The sequence below is a fragment of the Nilaparvata lugens genome, chromosome 8 (assembly GCF_014356525.2).
Source record: "Nilaparvata lugens isolate BPH chromosome 8, ASM1435652v1, whole genome shotgun sequence".
NCBI classification, from domain to species: Eukaryota; Metazoa; Arthropoda; class Insecta; order Hemiptera; family Delphacidae; genus Nilaparvata; species Nilaparvata lugens.
In genome coordinates this window covers 24,019,636-24,042,557 of record NC_052511.1, presented here as the reverse complement: position 1 = coordinate 24,042,557, position 22,922 = coordinate 24,019,636, and the positions used below count along the sequence as shown (strand labels likewise).

The 22,922-nt window shown below is 34.2% G+C and overlaps 1 protein-coding gene across 3 annotated transcripts in view; it reads left to right on the top strand.

The window, feature by feature from the left end:
* The first annotated feature begins 1,965 nt into the window (after positions 1 to 1,965).
* LOC111055270 (putative mediator of RNA polymerase II transcription subunit 26) overlaps positions 1,966 to 22,922 on the top strand; it is a 190,787-nt gene continuing 169,830 nt past the window's right edge. For 2 of the 3 annotated variants that reach the window (XM_039434314.1, XM_039434312.1), the window contains exons 1-2: positions 1,966 to 2,530; positions 5,232 to 6,429. In XM_039434314.1, the coding sequence (XP_039290248.1) occupies positions 5,402 to 6,429 (1,028 nt within the window). In that variant the 5' untranslated portion in view covers positions 1,966 to 2,530; positions 5,232 to 5,401. The remainder of the gene's footprint in view (positions 2,531 to 5,231; positions 6,430 to 22,922) is intronic. The other variant, XM_039434311.1, reaches the window with a different exon arrangement.

Sequence of the window (22,922 nt, the reverse complement as noted above, 5' to 3'; positions counted from 1 at the left end):
TGCCGTTTGCACAGTGACAGTTCAAACTGAGTTTCATTTTGAACTGGATTAAATCCATATCGATTCTCGTTCATTATTATAATGAGGTTCATTTTGAGTTCAAGCCGCCAGCTGATTAAATTCAGTTTAAGCTTTGACTGTGCAAACAGCCCTAAGGGTGGGTTTTAAGGGTTCGAAAGTAGTCTTTTAGCACGTATATATTCTTTTTCCAATCTACTAATCATAATAATTATTGTAATGTCCATACCGTATGCTAATAGCACCTTGATCTAGAGAAAGTACCTTTTCGGAACAGTTGCTAGGGTTTAAATTGGCAACTAAATTAAAAGTCTAATTTTGTCAGGTTGATAGTAAGATGAGGATGATTTTTTTTTCACTGATATGAGGGCGATGCCCACACGTAAGCTCTAGGTTTTTAAGCTGTTTTTTACTGATATGAGGGTGATTCCCACACATAAGCTCTGGGTAACGAGGTGAATGAATGGACCTACAGTTTTAGGTACGTGGGTTCCGAACCACCGGAAAGCAATTTTACAACTCATGAATCATGGTTTTTGAACAAGATTTATGTTTTGTCACTTCACTATATAAAATGAGTTTAGACTTGGCCCTCCATCCGAAGAGATTATAGTGTTCCCAATCGTGTTAAATTGCAACTGTTTCAAATTTAACCACAGAATTGTATGTAGAATATCATCTCCGTTACTCTAGTATTCTTTAGATATTGATTGTATTCTTTGAAACCCGCAGCTTTTAATCAAACAGAGTTGGTGGAAATGATGGAAAACGCAAAATATTTTTTTCACAAGAATAATTTGACAGTACGTTTCATTGGTGATCCTATTTGAATTGAAAAATTACTCTGTCGCTTCGACGACATTTTTGTCCCTCATAACCCAAATTCATTTTTTTTTTTAATGAGAAGGTGTTCATGTGATACATGATTTCGATACAGAGTTCCAAGATATAATGAATGAGGAAATCCGTACATTGGTATCTCAAAACAGTTTGTTAATAAAAAAGTTGTGAATTATGTTTTGGGTCTATATGAACAAATTGTCGGAGTGATAGCTCCCAAATAGCCTCAGCTAATGATTGTTATAAATAAATGGAAGAACTGTAATATTGCATCAATGACAGTAAGTTATTTTAAATCACAACAATTTTATATCTTATGCACTTTCAAGGTTATTTGTTATATTCTGAAAAAGTATGAAGGAGTCGGTAATTTTCTTGTCCAACGAACTTGATCTGTAAAAAGGGTCGAAGAATAGACCCTTATGTGTACGGGCACGGGTCTACGTGTACGGTGACATAGTTACACATGAGTAAATATTGTATGTTGTTACAACAGTACATGACCGATTTCTCCAACCCGGGGGTCACTACTATGGATTATTCTTAAAGCCATTAAAGTTTTGCCAACATTTGATTGCAGGAATAGTCATTATTGAAATGAGAAAGGTGTGCAAAAGCAGAACAGTACAAAAGCAGAACAGGAACAATATGCCTGCAAGCGCTCTGAGTTCAAACTTGGCGGTACACTATAGTCGATAGTTGAATTATCGATTATAGCCAGTACCAACTGTTCTGCTTCAATATTTTTGAATGTATACAAATAAAACGCCAATAATATATGGAATAAGCATTTAAAATTCTTAATATAATACTTGAAACAGTATGATTTTTATGTAAAATATGGGCTTGAATTCTTGAGCTGAAATGAGTCCAAAACATTTATTTCATATACTACTTTAAAACTCATACCAAATCAGTTATTCAGTTGCCTTATTACGATTTTTTCTGATTTTAATGTTATAACTCATTGAATTACAAGAATAAAAGTGGTTTTAAGTGGAAATAGAACACAGATAGGTTATATTTTGAAAGGTGGTCGTAAGGTGCTGCCACTTGTGGTGGAATTGTGTACCGGAGAAGCAGATTCGATGTCGGAATGGTAAACATTGCGTAGCTGAAATGTTATTGCCTGTGCAGCTGCAATCAAAGCATCCAAGAGAACTAGTTCCGAATCGCGTCCTTTTCACGCCTGTATTTTTGTTTTTTTAAAGTGCATCGTCGGTGTTTAGTTGCCGAGACATCCGCAAAAGGCGCAAGGCATTCTGGGAGTCAATCTTCCAGCAATATTTCCTCATAATCTTGCAAAAAATGTTGTCAAAAGTGCTCGTGAATTCGGTTTTATCGTGGCGATTATTACTCAAGTGAAAGCTGTTATTTGGTTAAGATAACATTCTGCTCTTTCTTACTTATCTCCTTCAAATTTACCAGTGAAACTACACGGATTAGTGATACCAGGTGTTACTACTTTGCCAGTGTGTTGACATCCTTGAATCCTAGTTAATCAAGTCGGTTTAATCGGTGCAATAAAGTGATTATGGAAAAGATTTATCCACGGTTTTAGTTGGTATAGTGCGAAAACTTCAAGGTCGTGTTTTTATCAATTTTATGTGATGTTGGAGCAGTTGGTTGAAGGAACATACAACTATTTATATGAATTATTTACGTCATGCAGGTAAATAATATTAGTCTTATCACGTATGAAAAATTATATTTAATCACCGCAATATTATAATATTATAGTTTAAAACGATTTTAAACAAACTATTACATTGAAACAAAGTTTCTATTGATCTTTATCAATATGTCACTGGGATACGTTCAGATAGCTCCCAATTCTCAATATTGTTAAAATCATTTAGAGGTTATATTGTATTACATATAACTTGATACTTATTAAACTAATAATAGTGAATTACATCAATGAATTCTTAGGTGTTTCAATTTAAATCATTCAATTTGATTTTATTTTAGAATTCAGTCAGAGTAAAAGCTGTTACTTTATGTCAGTTTGACGTTACAATTTAGGTTAGGTTTTGTTTTGATTCACTACAATATTCCTTGAAAGGCGCTTTGAATAATAATTCTTCTACATCACTCAACTCAACTAACTTTGTAGTTAGTAACTAACTTAACATTTTATTTTCCTGTAGCCTATGTTTCCTTGAATTCTATATGAAAATTGATAAATTATTATAGACTACAAGTTACCGTATCAAATGTTCACCCCTTTACATTCCAAGTAGGTCTATATGCAATCGAATTGAAAAATGTTGAAGTGGCTATTCTAAAAAAAAAATGAACTAAGATTAGTGTTTGTAAAAACAGTTATGTTTGGGAATTCAAATTAGCGTACAACCTTATTTTTGTTTATTAAATCCTCTTATAAAATTAATTCACTTCAATGCTGGTATTCACGCACTCTTAATCAATCTGATTATTTGATGCATTTACATGAAAAAGTTTCTCAATGCCCATTATACTAGCCTATTTATTGTAAATTATTATTTCTTTTGTAAAATATTTATTTAACCTTTTGAATAATTGATAGATTTTTGATTATATTTTAATTTCACTGCATATATGACTTTTGTTCACCATAACTTCATTTTTAATTAGAATTTTATTCAGACAATAATCATTTAGCTCACTAAAATAATAAAGAAAACTTTCATCTTATGCCTCACGTCGTCTTTTGTATTTATAATGGTTGGAATCAGCTTTGTATAAATTTACATACAAATAATTCTAACATCAGATTAATAATAAATTAGGCTATGTTGAAGATTATTTTCGAAAAGAAGAGTGTTCCAAATTCTTATACTATCAATTTTTTTAAATCATTTAACTTGTCTGTGAATATGCCGTGATCAACTTAATAATGAACTATGTTAATTAAACTACTCGTTTTTCAACCAATTTAATTGTATTCTATTATTAGACCATAACAGTTGGCTCGTTATTCAACTGAATGTGGCCTAATTTTTAAATCACTAATTATGCAAGAAGACTTATTACTTGGAGAAGACACCTCATGAATAATTATTATGCTGGTGTAATTAACATTTTGTCGAATTATTATTCAATTAATTACCATTTTGAATAATCTGCATTCTTTGTTCGTGTTGAACGCTTAGATCTTTAAGATACTGATGTCATCTGGTGAATTTAATTTCTATTGTTTTAAATTATTCAGAACCAAGACCTTCTTGTATTCCACACAACTCTGATGAGATATTATTAAATTTTGGAACTGTATCCTGCATATTTCTTTGAAATTTAACTTTAGTAGGTCTATTTGCGAATAAATTTTTATATTTGATTATCCACAACTATAAATGTCTTCTTTCTCGGACTTGTCTCTTCTATTCTATAGATACGGTAATTCTCTGTTTTCTCGCCTCTCCTCCCTTTTCTCCTCCAAAGACTCTGGGCTTTCTTCTTGTTCTCCCCATCTGTTATCTTTTATTATGCACCCTCTTTGAATAAAGTGGTCCAATGCAGATCTGCAGCTTTCAATTCAGCTCCTTAAAGATAGGGCTGGAAGATGAAACTGTAACTGTAAATACTTTTAATGGTAATTATATTTACCTGAAGATCCTATTTTGTTACTGTTGAAACCCTTATGAATCAATGAAAATGCTTTCCCCAACTTATATCTAGTGAACCGCAATCCTCATAGATTATGTTTTATAACAATTAGCCTACAGTACCGATTTTTCTATTTAAAACTATTTCTAAGCTATAGGCTAGTCTATTTCAACTATCAATTATTTTGAAAAGATCACATGTTATTTATAGTGTAGGCTATACACATTCTGCTACGATCTTTGTAATTAAGATTTTATAACCGAAAGTGTATTTAAAGTTTCATCCATCAATTTGTTATATATATATATATATATATATATATATATATATATATTATATATATATATATATTTGTTATCTATATTTATTCATTCATCATTGCAATCATGAATCATATAATTATGATTGGGAGTGAACAACTCCTAGCCCAAAATATTGAATAATTTTTTATAAAATTCATGCTGTCTTTTCTACTCAAATAGTTTCATTGACCCTCGTGCATAATTTTATATTTTTTATAAATTTCATGTATTGGCATATGTGAGAAAAGTTTGAAAAATTCACTTTAATTTCTTTCTTTCTAAATTACATCACATTTGACTTATGCCTTTGTTAAAATTAATTCAATGCTGAGTGTAATTGAACTGAATTGAAATGAATTGAGTCAACTTCATTGAAATTTGAATTCTTTATCAGGCTGAGTTAGGACCTTACCGCATAGTTCTGATCAGAACTCTGTCTTTGGTAACAGTATCTACATTTTGGAATTGTGATTTGTGTTTCAGAAAGTGCAGCTGCAGCGAGGTGTAGTGGGGGATTGGAAGCGACGACGGTCACCTCTGTCTCACAGTGATGGTTGTTATGTTGGAGGAGGTGGCACGTGCACAACTAGCAGTCTGCCAGGTGGTAGGAGGTCGTCGTCGCTGCAGAGCACCAGGAGTTCACAGGCAGGAAGATGGCTGGCAAGTCTGAACCTGGTCCCTCAGCAGCACAACCGGTGTTAGTCTACGTATCAGGAGAAAATGGCTACCATGACCACAATAGAGGAACTGTTACGAACTATGTACCAGGAGCAGGCAGCGGAGGAGGCTTCCAGGATGGCAGCTTCCATGGAGGAGGTGGAGGAGGAGGAGGAGGAGCCAAGATGGAGCAGGAGGTGTTGGCGGATGGTAGTGAACGAGCTGGAAATTTGGGTTATGATTGTCAGCCTGTGGTGGAACGGGGTATCGTTTATTCTGAAAGGACTGCTTCTTCCACCATGGCGTCGGCTCTGGCGCCGGCAAATAATGCCACGTTGGCGACGCCTCCGTGCACAGTAATGGCTCCTGGTATGAATGCCACAATGGCTCCTGGTAGCGGATCAGTTATGGCACCTGGTATAAATGCAGCTATGGCTCATGGTAGCAGTTCTGCTATGCCTCCAGGTAGCAATTCAGTAATGGCTCCTGGTAGCAACACAACTATGGGGCCTGGTAGTGTAGGAGGAGGTAACATGAAAGCAATGACAACATTCTATGGATTCCAAAATGTTGTATCAGCAGCAGCAGCAGCACCTCCTCCTCCACTATCAGCTCCTGCCAACTACCAGGCGGCAGCAACCAGCCATCGGGGTGTGCCATTTATGCTGAAACAGCAGAATCGTGATGATTTTGGTCCTGGACCGAATAATGGTGGTTTTCTAGGTGTGATACCAAACGGTGGCAGTGAAATGGTGCGTTGTGATTCAGTGCGGTCAGAGTCGAGTTGTAGTAGTATGAGCAGCTCTTCGGAGGCTGTGCAGTCCTTCAATGAAATGTCAATGAATGGTGGCAGTATGTCGGTCAATGGAGGCCATGTAATGGTTAATGGTGGTAGTGTGGCGCGTAGTGCGGTGGTGAACCCTGGTACTAGTGATGCAGTCAACTGCATGCAGCCCAATCCCAATGTGAGCGTGCCCACTGGATGGAAGCGGTTACTCAGCAATGGTGTCATCATCTATGTCAGGTTAGTTCATTATCATTCAATTCAATCGCATCAATGTTATTATTTTGTTAGACTGACCACTGTACAGGCATGTTTATCATGCATATATATAAATACATACAAAAGTTCATCGTCAGCGAAAGTCTTCTAATATAAAATAAAAAACCAATTACAATAAATAAACCACTGGAAAATTACAAATAGAGTACCGTAGTGAAGAAAAAATAGACTACAAAAACCTCACCTCAAATATTTTGCTGGAAGCCTTTCGCTGTGATGACACAACAATGTATGATGACACGTGTATCATGCATGTTCTACTGTTAGTGGCCAGCCTGAGTAAGTTGTTGATTGGATATTACCTCACAATGGTTCATATATATTCGTATGGACAGTGCAAGCCTAATATTCAAATTTAAAATCTTTATTCTACAAAACATACATATAAATTACAAACATTTGAAGATCGCGCATATGGACCTTAAGGGTCTGTATTTGAGTCAATAATCATAACTATTTTGATGATTTTCTCAGCTGTTCTATGAGTAGACTCATGGATGATTAGTAGGGCCATATTCTTCAAAGCAGAACTAAGCTTAGAACGACTTGAATGCCTAGCAGCTAAGTAGAGATATGCATATCAAATGACCTAGTAGGAACAGGTCTGCTTTCAAGAGATCTCAGGTTGCAAGATTGCTCAGGTGATGATTGTAAACCTCAACCAGCCACTACATAATATTATGTGGTCTGATAAGAACATCCCTATTTCTTCGGTGCTGGTTGATTTTGCTATGCATAGTAACTTCTTGATGTTGTGGAAGGGCTAAATCGCATAATTTTTTAATTCTATCCTTCAAGTACAAGCTTCTCATTATGATCAGTTCACATAATTGCACTTCAGCCTTGACGTTTGTTATAACTTTTTAAAATGATTAGCAGTTTGTGAAATTGAAAAAAACATGCGGGTTTATGATGATCAATAGGACAAACTAGGATACAATTAGCAAGTTATCTAGAATTCGTTTCGGTATTGTTATACAACAATTATTAATTATTATTATTATTATATTATGCAATATAACAATGTATTCGATGAGGTGTGCTGATGTACTGGTGAACATTTCACCTACATTAGACTTTGTGAACTACATAAATTAACATTGTATTATGAGTGGGAGTCTTTACCCTGTTGAATTTCTCCTCCTTCATGTACAATAACTTTATTACAACTCCTGAATTCCTTGAAAGAGGTCCAAAAGCATCAAGTTTTCCTATTCAATGGTCTGTGGCAGAAGCATACCCAACCCAAAACGTGTGTGTGTGCCTTTCGAGGAGAGGTTTGACTTAGCTACTGGTCTTTCGAGGTTCTATTGTGTTTCTTGGGGTGGCGTGTATCCGCTATTAGAGGATTGTCTGTTGCTCAAGGCGTATCTTTTTCGTTTCACGTTTTTCTCCCTTTGAAGTTTAATCTGAAAAGCTCTTGTATTGACGAATAACACATAAATCTGGATTTCGGTCAGTCAGGTAGCCTAGTGTGTCAGTCAGTCAGTGAAAGTTGAAGCTATTGTCAGTATCGATGCTATCTTAGCCTCAGACGGATCTAAGCTGTACCATGACTAACTAAATAATGTTGGGGAGAAAAAATTGAAAACATGGATGAGGAAATTGATGAGGAACAAGAAGTAGTACAGAATAAAGAATGGAAGAGCGAGTGGTGCCGAGGAATATGGAAATATCCATTTATTATAAAAATCTATTAGTCTTGAATGTAAAAGACTAAGAAATTATCAAAAATTCTTATTTTTCATTCAATATGAATAATTACCACAATATCAACTTAAATCAAAGTGAAAATCTATTAGTCAATTACAATTAGTCAATTTTTATTTCCAGGTGGAAATTAATGATAAATTACATTTATTCAAATGCTTATTAATGAACAATTATTATGAAAGGAAAATCCAAATTAAATGTTGTAATTTTTGTATAGTAGATTTCCATCTAGCTGTGAGCCCTGTTGTCAATATTTGCAGTAGCAGAAGTCTTTGGGTTCTCTACAGCATTAAATTTGGATTTTCCCTTTATAATAATAAATTTTTATCTCGGATTTAACTACTCTCTTATTTTCTGAATTATTGTATTCCTTTTATTCCTAGATACGCGTGCTTATTTTTGTTCTCCCTTGTTTTTAATCAATCGATCCAAGTCGCTACTGTCTGTTTTTTTCTATTTTACAAGACTTGATGGTCTGCTCAGCAAAACGACGGAGTGACATGTAAAAAAAAAATGTTTGAGATTTGCTTGATGAAATTTAATTTGAAAGTGCAGTATGTTGTTTCACATTTGTTCAGGTGTTGATATCAATATCTGGGTTAGTGATAGCGCAAATTCGAATGTAATGTGTTTTAATTAACTTAGTTTTGTTGACAGCACTATAATTTATTGGTTTATGATAGAGAATAATCCAATATATTCATCTCCTGATCAATAAAATTATTGATGAACGCTACTACATTTATAGAATATGTATTTTTTCTTCACCACAGTTATCATCATCTCTTCTCTCTAGCTCTTTTTCGGATTCCTTACCAAATTGAATTCATTTTTCTTTCGCGTGTTTCTTATCATTATGGTGTATTATCATTTATTGTGGCTCTTTTTAAATTCTGATAAAACATTATTTGAGTAGGTGACTCCTGACATATTTATGAAGCTCTTATGCTACAGAGCTACTGTTCTTTGCTATTATCTTTCCATTGTGTTTTATCTTCCCCAGTCTTTTCATTCTCTTTTGGTTCTTTCTTCTTTTGCCCAAATGGCATAGCAGGCAGCAGCAGCACACTTGGGGGAGCCAGTATTTCACACATTCTGGCTACAATAGATCACCACATAGATCTAGCTAATGGCTTCAAAGAAGGTTTTTTGTCGAAAAGGAATCCTCTGCCTGACTGCCTGTGATTGTATTCCAGTCAACTTTTGTAGGACATCATGCATACACCACGCATTCGGCAGCTTTCTTTTGGTTTCTCGCTTCTTTCCTTCCGTAATTCTCTTTTGTTTCCTTCTTTTCCTTACTTTTTCTACTCCTTTGTCTCTTTTTCGGTTCACTGTTGCTTCTCTTCCTCAACTATCGTAAGGTCGTCATGATAATTCTTCATTTTCTTGTGGTTTTTTATCTACGTACTCGTATTGTGTCATATATTTTCTCTTTCAATTTTTCTTAATCCTTTTATTATATTATTATACCTTATATTTGCTCTTTCATATTCTTAATTAAAATATTTGGCCTGGTTGAACAAAATCCGATTAGGAAATTGATGAGGAACAAGAAGTAGTACAGAATAAAGAATGGAAGAGCGAGTGGTGCCGAGGAATATGGAAATATCCATTTATTATAAAAATCTATTAGTCTTGAATGTAAAAGACTAAGAAATTATCAAAAAATTTCTTATTTTTCATTCAATATGAATAATTACCACAATATCAACTTAAATCAAAGTGAAAATCTATTAGTCAATTACAATTAGTCAATTTTTATTTCCAGGTGGAAATTAATGATAAATTACATTTATTCAAATGCTTATTAATGAACAATTATTATGAAAGGAAAATCCAAATTAAATGTTGTAATTTTTGTATAGTAGATTTCCATCTAGCTGTGAGCCCTGTTGTCAATATTTGCAGTAGCAGAAGTCTTTGGGTTCTCTACAGCATTAAATTTGGATTTTCCCTTTATAATAATAAATTTTTATCTCGGATTTAACTACTCTCTTATTTTCTGAATTATTGTATTCCTTTTATTCCTAGATACGCGTGCTTATTTTTGTTCTCCCTTGTTTTTAATCAATCGATCCAAGTCGCTACTGTCTGTTTTTCCTATTTTACAAGACTTGATGGTCTGCTCAGCAAAACGACGGAGTGACATGTAAAAAAAAAATGTTTGAGATTTGCTTGATGAAATTTAATTTGAAAGTGCAGTATGTTGTTTCACATTTGTTCAGGTGTTGATATCAATATCTGGGTTAGTGATAGCGCAAATTCGAATGTAATGTGTTTTAATTAACTTAGTTTTGTTGACAGCACTATAATTTATTGGTTTATGATAGAAGAATAATCCAATATATTCATCTCCTGATCAATAAAATTATTGATGAACGCTACTACATTTATAGAATATGTATTTTTTCTTCACCACAGTTATCATCATCTCTTCTCTCTAGCTCTTTTTCGGATTCCTTACCAAATTGAATTCATATTTCTTTCGCGTGTTTCTTATCATTATGGTGTATTATCATTTATTGTGGCTCTTTTTAAATTCTGATAAAACATTATTTGAGTAGGTGACTCCTGACATATTTATGAAGCTCTTATGCTACAGAGCTACTGTTCTTTGCTATTATCTTTCCATTGTGTTTTATCTTCCCCAGTCTTTTCATTCTCTTTTGGTTCTTTCTTCTTTTGCCCAAATGGCATAGCAGGCAGCAGCAGCACACTTGGGGGAGCCAGTATTTCACACATTCTGGCTACAATAGATCACCACATAGATCTAGCTAATGGCTTCAAAGAAGGTTTTTTGTCGAAAAGGAATCCTCTGCCTGACTGCCTGTGATTGTATTCCAGTCAACTTTTGTAGGACATCATGCATACACCACGCATTCGGCAGCTTTCTTTTGGTTTCTCGCTTCTTTCCTTCCGTAATTCTCTTTTGTTTCCTTCTTTTCCTTACTTTTTCTACTCCTTTGTCTCTTTTTCGGTTCACTGTTGCTTCTCTTCCTCAACTATCGTAAGGTCGTCATGATAATTCTTCATTTTCTTGTGGTTTTTTATCTACGTACTCGTATTGTGTCATATATTTTCTCTTTCAATTTTTTCTTAATCCTTTAATTATATTATTATACCTTATATTTGCTCTTTCATATTCTTAATTAAAATATTTGGCCTGGTTGCACAAAATCCGATTAAATTTTAATCTTGATTAATTTCAAGAGAACCAGAGAAAACTTTTTCGAAAAGAAGGCTTCTCTGATTGGTTCTCCTGAATTAAATTTAACCGGATTTTGTGCAACTGGCATTTTGTCTTGTTCTTGTTTTTTTCCGTCCTTTTTTATTCATTCAATGTCAAAGTCCCTTAATGCTTCAATACTATTTTGTATTTTATTTCCTCCACATTTCTTAAAGTCACTTGTTTCTCCATCTCTCTCAACTGATTTCTTCTCTGTTCATATCATCTTCAATTTTAATTGTTTTTCTTAATTTTCCGCCACGTTTCATTTCTTTCCTTCTACTTTCATTTTCTAGTTTATTGAAGTTTTATCATTTTATTCCTTAAATCTTCTCAATTCTGAAATACTCTATTCTCTTCTATTTCATCCTTCTCTTTTTCCTCCTCATTCTTTTCCTGCCTTTTATCCTTTTATTCCACATTTTATTCTTATCTCTCACTCTCTTCATCCCTTTCTTCTCCAGTTTCCGTTTTCTATGACGTTTTATATACTTTTTCTGCCAGAATGGAATCTTGAAACCTCTGTCCTTCGAATTTGACACGATTGATTTTTTCAAACCCTCCGAAGACCACCCTCCCGCAAGGCTTCGCACTGAACTGTCAGCATCCTTTTAAATAAAATGCATGCTCTTCCCATTCAACCAATGCTGACAGTTTCAATTGAATCGGACTTATAGCAAGGTTTCGCTTTGTTTTGCGGGGTAACAAATGCTCAATGCTAACTTGCAGGTCATCCTACTGTATTTTATTACTTCATGGTTGTCGATGTTGAAAGGGTTGAAATAATAGTAGTGCTTCAACTAGAGGGTGGTCTCACATCTGCTAAAAGTTTGGATTGTATTTTGTAGGTTTCTACAAAGCTCCAGAATATAGCCAATAGACTACTTTTAGATTCCCAATATAGCATATAGGCCACTATTGTTTGTGCTCTTTTGGGCAATCGATGTTGCTCTCAGTTGGGGAAATCGGCCGGGCTGCACCAGCTCGGATCTACTATCCAATCATCTGATTATAGCTACCGCTACTCGACTAAAATTTAACTACAGTAATTGTTTTAGTCTAGGGATCAATTCCACGAAAACCAATTGAATGTAACCGTCGTGTAAAATTACGTCATAGGATTCACGTCAACTCGTTCATTGGTTCTCGTTGTATAGAATTCAATTTGATTGTTGCGTAACTGACCGTATTCGTTTTTAATAAATGAGAAATTCTCGGACATACAATTATGCATAAGAACATTTTAATTCTGCATAAGAACATTTTTTAATTCTGCATAAGAATATTTTTATTGTGAATAATACGAGAATACAAGGTGGCATTTAGGAAACTTACAGCAACTTGAATCTGTATGACACAATACCAAGTTGACCAATACAAATGACCCTGACGGAATATTTTGTCAGCTCGTTTGCTGTATGATATTATGGTCGATCAATTAGACTCACTTTTCGACTCTTTTTTTAGGCAGCCAGGCTTAATTTTAGGCTCACTGGTGATTGCCTTGAAACTGCTCGTTTGCCTTATAAGTCCGACATCGATGCTTTTTGTTGTCTCATTCACTTTTTGTCTTGTTTCTCCTCTCCTCCGTCCTTGTCTTGTGGATTTGATTTTTCGTGATTTGAGTCTTGTCTGTTGTCTCTTTTTCTCTTTTTAACATTGCGCTTTATCTTAGCTGACTGATTTCTCAATTCAATTTTAACTGATTCAACTTTTATCTTGTTAATTCTCTCATCATAATTCTCTTTCTTTCTCTTCTCAATTTATTTTCCCTGCATTTAAGTCTCCTATGTCTCTCCTTTTCTTTCATTTATGCGCATTATTTTTGCTGTCTTCTCTTTTCAATTTTTCGAGATTAACTTCTTGTTTTCTCACCTCTTTATCCTTCCCTTCCTTTGTCGTCTCAACTCAATTCTCCTGTATTCATTCTTGTATGTTCCATCTTGAACCTTGTCTCTTGTGTTCTCTCTTCTTCTAACTGTGTCTTGCTCTATCAATTAAAGTTTTTCATCCAATTATATCCCACAAATGTTTTTTGACTGACCTTTAAACACTTGCTTTGTGCCTTGATATCGGTTCCTGGTGTTCTTTATTCGCTGTTCAATGATTTTATTTGAGCCCAGTTCCTCAATCGGTTCATAAAGCATTTTTGAATAAATTGTTACTTGTAATCGATATCTTGTTTATCATGTGTGTGTTGATCAGAAATTCGAATGAACTTTGATGAACAAAGAACAAAAGCATTTTGTTTTATCGTTCTAGTTTAGTTTAGTTACAACTTAGCATCTATGATATGTATTTATAGAAATCTCTAGGTAATTGATTTATTACAGTATTAGTAATATATCTATGAAGTTTCATCTGACTGAGACACAATCAATCTATGCTCGAAATTCCCCTTTTAAATTAAAAAACTCTTGGATTAAAAATACTTCACCAAACTGATGACTGATGTCAAAAAGGTTCCCCATTTTTCACCTGTATAACCCTAAAATCTGGTCTAATCCAAACAGTTGGTCAAAGGCATTAAGAACTCTTGAATGATATGACCTATTGAAAATCATGATAATATGGTAGTAAGGAAGAACTACTATATGTTTAATGCACGATCATTTGTCAAGTTGATGCCTTCCTGAAGAGAGAGAGAGAGAGAGAGAGAGAGATAATAAAGCAGCGAAGACTGGGTCACTCACTCATTTGACCCAATTATGGCTTTGACCCCAATTTCATAGTTGCGACAATAAGCTCGTTCCTATACAGTTCAGTGAACACGTACTGATGCTAAGTGTACCCTACACTGTTCAACAGATACGACACGACGGATAATTTGTCAGCTGAAAACTAGGCCAAACCGACAAACTACTAACATATCATCTCTTCTTGTATCTCTGTCTCACTCTGTTACAGCTACATTGTACCTCTGCCTTACTCTGACGACTCTAAAATCTCCATAGCTTGGTCTCTTTTTGCAGTATGAGTATCAACATAATAATTTTTCATTGTATCCCTGTCTCACTTTGCCTCTGAATATCATAGATCGATCTCTTTCTTGCAGTACTAACATTTCATCTCTTCAATGTGTCTGTATCTCACTCAGAGTCTTTAAGAAATATTTTGTTCTCTCTCTTGCACTCAGTGCTACCAACTTTACAAATTCAATATCTGACTCCGTGGATGTATGAATTATTTAGAATGAAGATAGGAGTTCTGTTCCATACTTTGTGAAACTTGGTTTTGTTCAATCTGGTTGACTACATTGTCATTTCATTTCTTCCACTTCCACTAGTTCTTTTCTCCATCTTCTACTCCCCATTTTCATCTTCTACTTCTCTCATCCTCTGTTTTTCTTGTACTTTACTAATGGTTCTCTACTTTCTTTACCTCTTACTATTCCTTCTCCCCCTTATTCTCTTTCTCCTAAGCCTCATCCTCCTTCCACACCACCTCCTCATTCTTTCCATCAATCTCCTTCATCACTACCTACTCCTTCTCCTCTTCCTCCACCTCCTCTTCATACTCCTCCTCTACATCATCATCCTCCTCTTCCTCTTCATTCTATACCTCCTCTTCATACTCCTCCTCTCCATCATCATCCTCCTCTTCCTCTCCATTCTCCACCTTCTCTTCATACTCCTCCTCCTTCCTCTTCTTCTTCTCCTTCTTCTCTTCTTTCTCATCCATCTCCTTTAAATCCTGTTCTTCTCTACTTTGTTTCGTATTGCTCGTATTCTATTTCAAAACTCTTTCTTTTCCTTGTAGCTCATGCCTTCACATCATTCTTTCTTCTTCGCTCCCCATTGTTATTCTTCTTCCACTCTTATTTATTGAGATCTTTTGAGTCTTGCGCCAATGTCCACATTTGGAAATTGCAATTGCCTCATCTTTCTCCACCTTCTTGTTTCCGTCTGTCTCTCTTTCCTCTTTTTCCAGGTTTTGTATTCTTCCTCCTTCTATAGCAACAAATGCAGTCGAAAATTTGCAAATAGAATATGTGGCCGACATTTGCAGAAATCGATATTGCTGCCACAAATGCAGAAACCAGAGACTGAACGGCGGTTCTATTTAAAACAAAACCACAACAACAAATTATTCATGCAAATGCAACAGCAATCCACTTGTCAATCTATAGTGAGATTTACTTGTAGCTGTTAGCATTCTTATGCCAAATGACATTGGTTTGCCTAAATAACATTATTTCATCTAGCCAATGCTGATAATATGCTGTGAATCATAATACAGATCGCATGCAGTTTTGAAAGACGACCACTAACTATTTCAAGCACTGATATTGTCGCAATGTTTGTTGGCTGTGAAGAGAATGACATTAGGTTTGTCCTTGAATATCTTTCAAATAGTTAGAATAAGGGAAATAGTGAGAGGAGGAGCCAACAAATATCGTTCAAAGAATAATTATTGGAAAAAGTTTATCCGAAGAAAGATGAAACTAGGATTTAAAATGTGGCTACATTCAAAATTAGCTGCATTAAAATGTGGCTACATATCTAAAAATGTGGCAAAGTTGACCTATAAGAGAAGTAGAGAAAGGAGTATGATTAGCAAATGAAAATAATTCAAAGAGGTAGAGATAAGAGAAGGAAACGAATAACGTTCAAAGCGCAATAAAAGATGTCATAAGAGATAGAGAATGAGATATAGAAGATTTTGAAAGATGAAGAAAATATGAAAATAGGATTAAGAGAGATAGTGATTTGGCAAGAAGTTTAGTACAAGAGATGCTTATAAAAGAGTAGTGTAAGGTAGGTCTTCTGCATCAATAGCAGGATAGAGGAAGTAGACGATCTGTTAGTAACAATAAGTAGAAGGAGGGAAGAATTGTGAGAGAAGAAAATGGAATGGAGGGAGTAGTTGAACGTATAAATTTTGAGTAGAACAAGTGCCACTGGGCACTGGGAATATAATGAAAATTAAGAAAAAAGATAAAACCTGGGGAGATTGAAAGGTAGAAGATCAGAAAGAGAAGGTATAGAAAATGCTGTTAGATGAAAGAGGAGGAAGGTGGAGTAAAAGGAGAAGAGAAGTGGATTTGATAAGAAGACAAAGAGATAAAGTGATGAGAAAACTTGAGAAAAACATGACGGAAGTAGGCGAAAGTATGTGACGAAGAAAAATGATGAAGGTTGAGGATACGAAAAAGAAGAATAAGTAGGATGAGTAGGCTAAAAGGAAAATGAAAAATTGAAAAATAGAAGCGATGAAAGCCTTTTACCACAGAACAATTTCCTTGAAGTTTGCTGTTGCAAATCATAAAATAAAACACATCACGCGATAAGTTTCTCTCTCTTACTCCTTCAGTCAATCCATCTCCTTCTGTCCCTCTTCCATCCATTCGCTTCCTGCCTTTCTTGAAAAATTGCATTCTGATTTGGAGTGGCAGCTATCGTAGATTTATTGGGTAGAGGTGCATGAAGCATAAAAGCTCTGCTACTTTTATTGCAGTGAATCAGCATATATATGTAAATAAACTGCAGTCTACAGCTGAATGAGCTATAGTGGATATAGGTATATTGTTTTATATTTATTTTCAAGTTCCTTAAATTGATACAGCGCTAGTAAAATGGTTTGTCAGGTAATCTATCTAGTGCATGCAGTAAACTTGTACTTTTTTCAGTTTCTGTTCTATTATTTCGAAGTGCAGTTTGGGAAATTGAATTTTCTTCCTACTTTGATTATTTGGTGCTTTCCCTGGATAAGGGCATTCATTAACATTTTTTCATTCATTTCCCCTTTATTATGTGTGTTTTTCATCATTCGAATATCTTTGATCTCCTTATGCTGAATAGAGTATGCTTTCATTGAAATTTTTATTATAGTATTTCCCATTCTTTTTCAAATTTATTCACGTGTTCACTACTCGCAACGAGTAGACTACTCAACGTAGTATAAAAGCATATTGTATCAATCCATAGGACATGTATCAGTCTATGTTCTGTAAATATAAATGATTCAACACAAAGTTTATTAGAGGTTTAGTCAACGATACCATCATTCTCCTCCTCCATTATAATTTTTATTGTTCTCAATTTCGGTTTTCTATTAATACATTTTACAATACTGTTATTACAATTTCTGTTTCTCTCTGTTTTAGGTGAGTCTTCATGCAGTGCATATTTCTCCCATATTTGAAAAGAGTGAGTTCCGAATCACATCTTTAATTTTTGTAGTCTAGATAGCGAAATATTCTAAATGTGATAATTCAGACTTCAAAGCTTAGATTATTTGGCAAGCTGCTCTGATGTAGTTTTCAGAATGTTCTTGTATAATTTTGCTTAATGTTCAGTTGTAGGTATAACTCGTACTCATATGGACAATTGTATTACGTATAACTTTCCTGTTACTACTAGGTAGCTTGTTAATGAATCAATCGAATCTTGAATCGTGAATCAAGACCATCTTCGTTGACTTTCATGTATTCCATAAAGTTGACTTTTGAAATTTACAAATACAGTAGTCATAAAAACGAAAAAAAATAATCTGTCCAGAGAATATGGAGGATATAATATATAAATCTGCACCTGAGGTAGGATAGTAAATCAAGAAAACAGATCATTCAATACTAGTAATAATCAATTTTTCAACTCAATCAACCATAATCTGTAAGTTAGTTACAGCAAGTTGGGATTATTAGCCTGCTAAACAAGTATGACGAGTATGACCTTGTATACATTATTGAGCAGTGGTTATACGTTCAGTGTATAATGCACAGTAGTGGTCCCATATTCAATATCATCCTCACCTCACCTCACCTCACTTACCCATCTTGCTATCTGAAGCCTGGCGTTTGAAACCAGTTCAGAACCAGTATGGCAAAACTAGTTTCGGTGCAGGTAATATTATAATGCTCAGGTTTATAGTGCGATTCACTTGAAACCGTCGGCATTGGTGGAGTGGGAAGCTGTGAGGTTTTTTGTAAGAAATGCTGCAAACAAAGTGATCCTCACTGTAGCAACGTTATTATAATATGGGTGGTATCCCCCCCCCCCATACAGGACTGTCTCGTTAAATAAGATTAGCTGTTTCATCATGTACAGTTTACTTGCATTAAAATGTGATATTCAATGAAATGCCTTGAAATTGTCACAACTACTTATTTTTTGCTGAAGGTGATGCTCTCATTAGCTCCAAGCGTGTTCGTGGGTGGGTGAAACTACTCATCTAATTCATTAAATTAATGAGAAACTAGTACAATTGGTTATTAAACCATTTATTAATCTACTAATATTATATTCTACTAAAATAACTTACTTCAATGAAATAAATTAAATTACTTTAAAATTAAGTTTTACAAATATTATAAAATTTATTGTTCTCAATTTCGGTTTTCTATTAATACATTTTACAATACTGTTATTACAATTTCTGTTTCTCTCTGTTTTAGGTGAGTCTTCATGCAGTGCATATTTCTCCCATATTTGAAAAGAGTGAGTTCCGAATCACATCTTTAATTTTTGTAGTCTAGATAGCGAAATATTCTAAATGTGATAATTCAGACTTCAAAGCTTAGATTATTTGGCAAGCTGCTCTGATGTAGTTTTCAGGAATGTTCTTGTATAATTTTGCTTAATGTTCAGTTGTAGGTATAACTCGTACTCATATGGACAATTGTATTACGTATAACTTTCCTGTTACTACTAGGTAGCTTGTTAATGAATCAATCGAATCTTGAATCGTGAATCAAGACCATCTTCGTTGACTTTCATGTATTCCATAAAGTTGACTTTTGAAATTTACAAATACAGTAGTCATAAAAACGAAAAAAATAATCTGTCCAGAGAATATGGAGGATATAATATATAAATCTGCATCTGAGGTAGGATAGTAAGTCAAGAAAACAGATCATTCAACACTAGTAATAAAAAAATATAGTCTGTCCAGAGAATATGGAGGATATAATATATAAATCTGCATCTGAGGTAGGATAGTAAATCAAGAAAACAGATCATTTAATACTAGTAATAATCAATTTTTCAACTCAATCAACCATAATCTGTAAGTTAGTTACAGCAAGTTGGGATTATTAGCCTGCTAAACAAGTATGACGAGTATGACCTTGTATACATTATTGAGCAGTGGTTATACGTTGAGTGTATAATGCACAGTAGTGGTCCCATATTCAATATCATCCTCACCTCACCTCACTTACCCATCTTGCTATCTGAAGCCTGGCGTTTGAAACCAGTTCAGAACCAGTATGGCAAAACTAGTTTCGGTGCAGGTAATATTATAATGCTCAGGTTTATAGTGCGATTCACTTGAAACCGTCGGCATTGGTGGAGTGGGAAGCTGTGAGGTTTTTTGTAAGAAATGCTGAAAACAAAGTGATCCTCACTGTAGCAACGTTATTATAATATGGGTGGTATCCCCCCCCCATACAGGACTGTCTCGTTAAATAAGATTAGCTGTTTCGTCATGTACAGTTTACTTGCATTAAAATGTGATATTCAATGAAATGCCTTGAAATTGTCACAACTACTTATTTTTTGCTGAAGGTGATGCTCTCATTAGCTCCAAGCGTGTTCGTGGGTGGGTGAAACTACTCATCTAATTCATTAAATTAATGAGAACTAGTACAATTGGTTATTAAACCATTTATTAATCTACTAATATTATATTCTACTAAAATAACTTACTTCAATGAAATAAATTAAATTACTTTACAATTAAGTTTTACAAATATTATAAAATTTAAGTTTTACATTTAAATCAAATTAAATTGAATTAAAATAGAATAAATTACTTTCAATTAAAGTAATGATTTATGTGATTTTATGGTAATTAATGTAATGTGGTAGTAAGTAAAGTGATTAATTTGTGATTTTAATCCAAATCAATTTTGTCACAATAAATACACTTACTCTACTAAACAGAAAATTGTAATAAATTATTTGGCCAACGCAGGTAGATTTAAGATAAAAGAAGTAGTAATAGTACTCTTTATTCCTGTTTACAATTATTAATGGGATTATGACCATGGGTAAATGTAATTTTTGATTTTTGTAAGAACTTGAAGAAATAAACTTGAAAATTACACTAATTAACTAGAATTTGGTTTTGATGATATTATGAACCTGGCTATAAAATCTGCCTACAATCAAGCTTTACTACGAGTAGATTTACTATCTCATCGTGTGCCTATTTTTTCCCTCTTTCAATGTTCACCTTGCATCACACCCTTACGAAACCATTGAAAAGAAAAGGAAGCAGCCAAAGCATAATAAACAGTGTAGGAAACACAAAAGGAAGCGAGAGCAGTCTTGCCAACCAGCATCACAAAGGAGAGAACAAGGAGGAGAATAGGAAAGGGATGCAGATGTCACCCATGATCTTCCACTTCTCTCTCAGTTTATTTTCCTATTTATCTCCAACCCCCTAATAAAACAGGAAATCTAGTTGTGTCATGGCACAGAGTTTCAACAGACTCTTATTTTCAGATCACCACAATAATAAACTAGACTACTCTAGTTTTGTATTCTCCGAGTACTTCTTTTTCCTTTTCTTCTCTCGATTTTTCTCTCCTTCTTGTATGTTAAAATAAAGTTGCGCCTTGCAATATGGATATTAGCATTGCCTAATACAAATTGTTGACAGTCCATATCGTTATCTTGTTGTTGTTGTTGTTCTTCTTCTTCTTCTTCTTCCTAATCCTTTATTTCTTATCCTCTTTCTGCTCCTCCTCTTTCTTCTTCTTCTCCTACTTTTTCTATATATACTTTTTACTTTTTATTTTCCTTCCTTTTGTTTCCTTCCTTTTTTCCTTCTTTTAATTCTTTTTCTTATTCTCCACCGTCTTCTAATATTTCTACTTTTTCTTTTTGCTTCTCTATTTTCTCCCTCTTCTTCTCTCTTTTCACCCTGCTTCTACTTCTATCTTCTCCACCTCCCTCTCCATCTCTCTCCTCCACCACTCTCCACCACCTTCTCAATCTTCCTCCTTCTTCCAGTCTTCTTTTTTCTTTTTTTCTCATCCTCTCATACCTCTCACTTCTTTCTCTTCTGCTTCTTTTTCGTCCTCACTCTCCTACACTCCCTTTCTCTTTATTTTGTCAGGTTTTCCAGTGGGGCTAGCATTAGCAAGGGTTGTTGTTACATTGTTGCACGTATAACCGACTCCTGCATTTAATAGAAAGCATTGTGTTGTAAGCATCCCTTAAAAATAGTTTGATGCCCACAGATAAGTACTACAGCCTAAAAAGAGAGGGCTGCAATTGTAATAGATAATATGTAGCTGTCCTATAATTGTAACAGATAGTATCAGTAGATCGTATTATATAGATATATAGGTAGTGAATAGAGGTGTTTCATGTGTTATTTTGTGTACTAACTTGGCTCACCACTTGAATAAATTGAGTATGTGGTCATATAACAAGTTAGGGTGGTGAGTGGTTTACGAGGTGTATTCGATAGGTACGCGTATCTAATGTGTTTGTACTCTGTTGGTATCAATATAAATATAAAGCGAATAAGTTTGTTTTGAACCTCATAGGCAATGAATGTTGATGATACGTGATACGTTTAGTAATCAATATAATATTATTGGTTAATAATATATTATTAACCAATATTAATATATATTATTATTAATATTATAATTATCAATATAATATTATTATAAATTATTGGTAATCAATATACGAACAGCTAATAAAATCTGTGATAAGCGATTCAAATTATACATTTCACACGATACAATTCTTTAACGTTCACTCTGTTTAGAGCTACTTGTGTGCATATAAAAATTGAAAGTCAAAGTGCCCTTTCAACATTTTGTTGTTTATTTTTACACTTGTTGCGAATTTTTCAATTTTGAATTTCAATGCAAATCATTGAAGTGTATTTCAATATTTCTACTAATATGTAAATACTGTCGGTTTTTTATTTCAAACATTTGCTTCACTCTTAGGTAACTTCATAAATAATTTTGATGACACACCTAACAGCAAACTCGTCAAGAATACAGAAGTATTGAACACAATGTATCAATCAATCAGTTATACAATAATTGATATTTGCTCATGATGATTGAAGAACACAATAAAAAAATCGTTCATTAAATTATACAAAACAGTGGAAATTTCAAGTAATTAAAGCTTAGACTAATATAACCTATATTCACTTATGGGAAGGTACGTTGGTTATTACGATAGAATTAGAAACGAAGCAGAACATCCGAAAGGATCTCCGCCAATGAAATCCATACGAATTAATACATAGTTTCAGTTTCGTTTCTTTGCTTCAATTCTCATCTATTATATTATAATAATGACGGTATAAACACAATGGCTAAGTTTTATAAATGATATATCAATATAGCACGAACGCCCTGAGTTTATTGTGTTGAAGACTTGAAGATTCTCTCTTCCCTACTGTCTTTGAGGTTTTGTACGGTTTTCGAGATGGTAGTATTTGATGCAATCCAGCCCCTATTTTGAGTAGTACACTGCCCCAAAAATGAGTGTTGAGAATGTAGTTGAAAGGGGGTTGTCTGAACCACCCC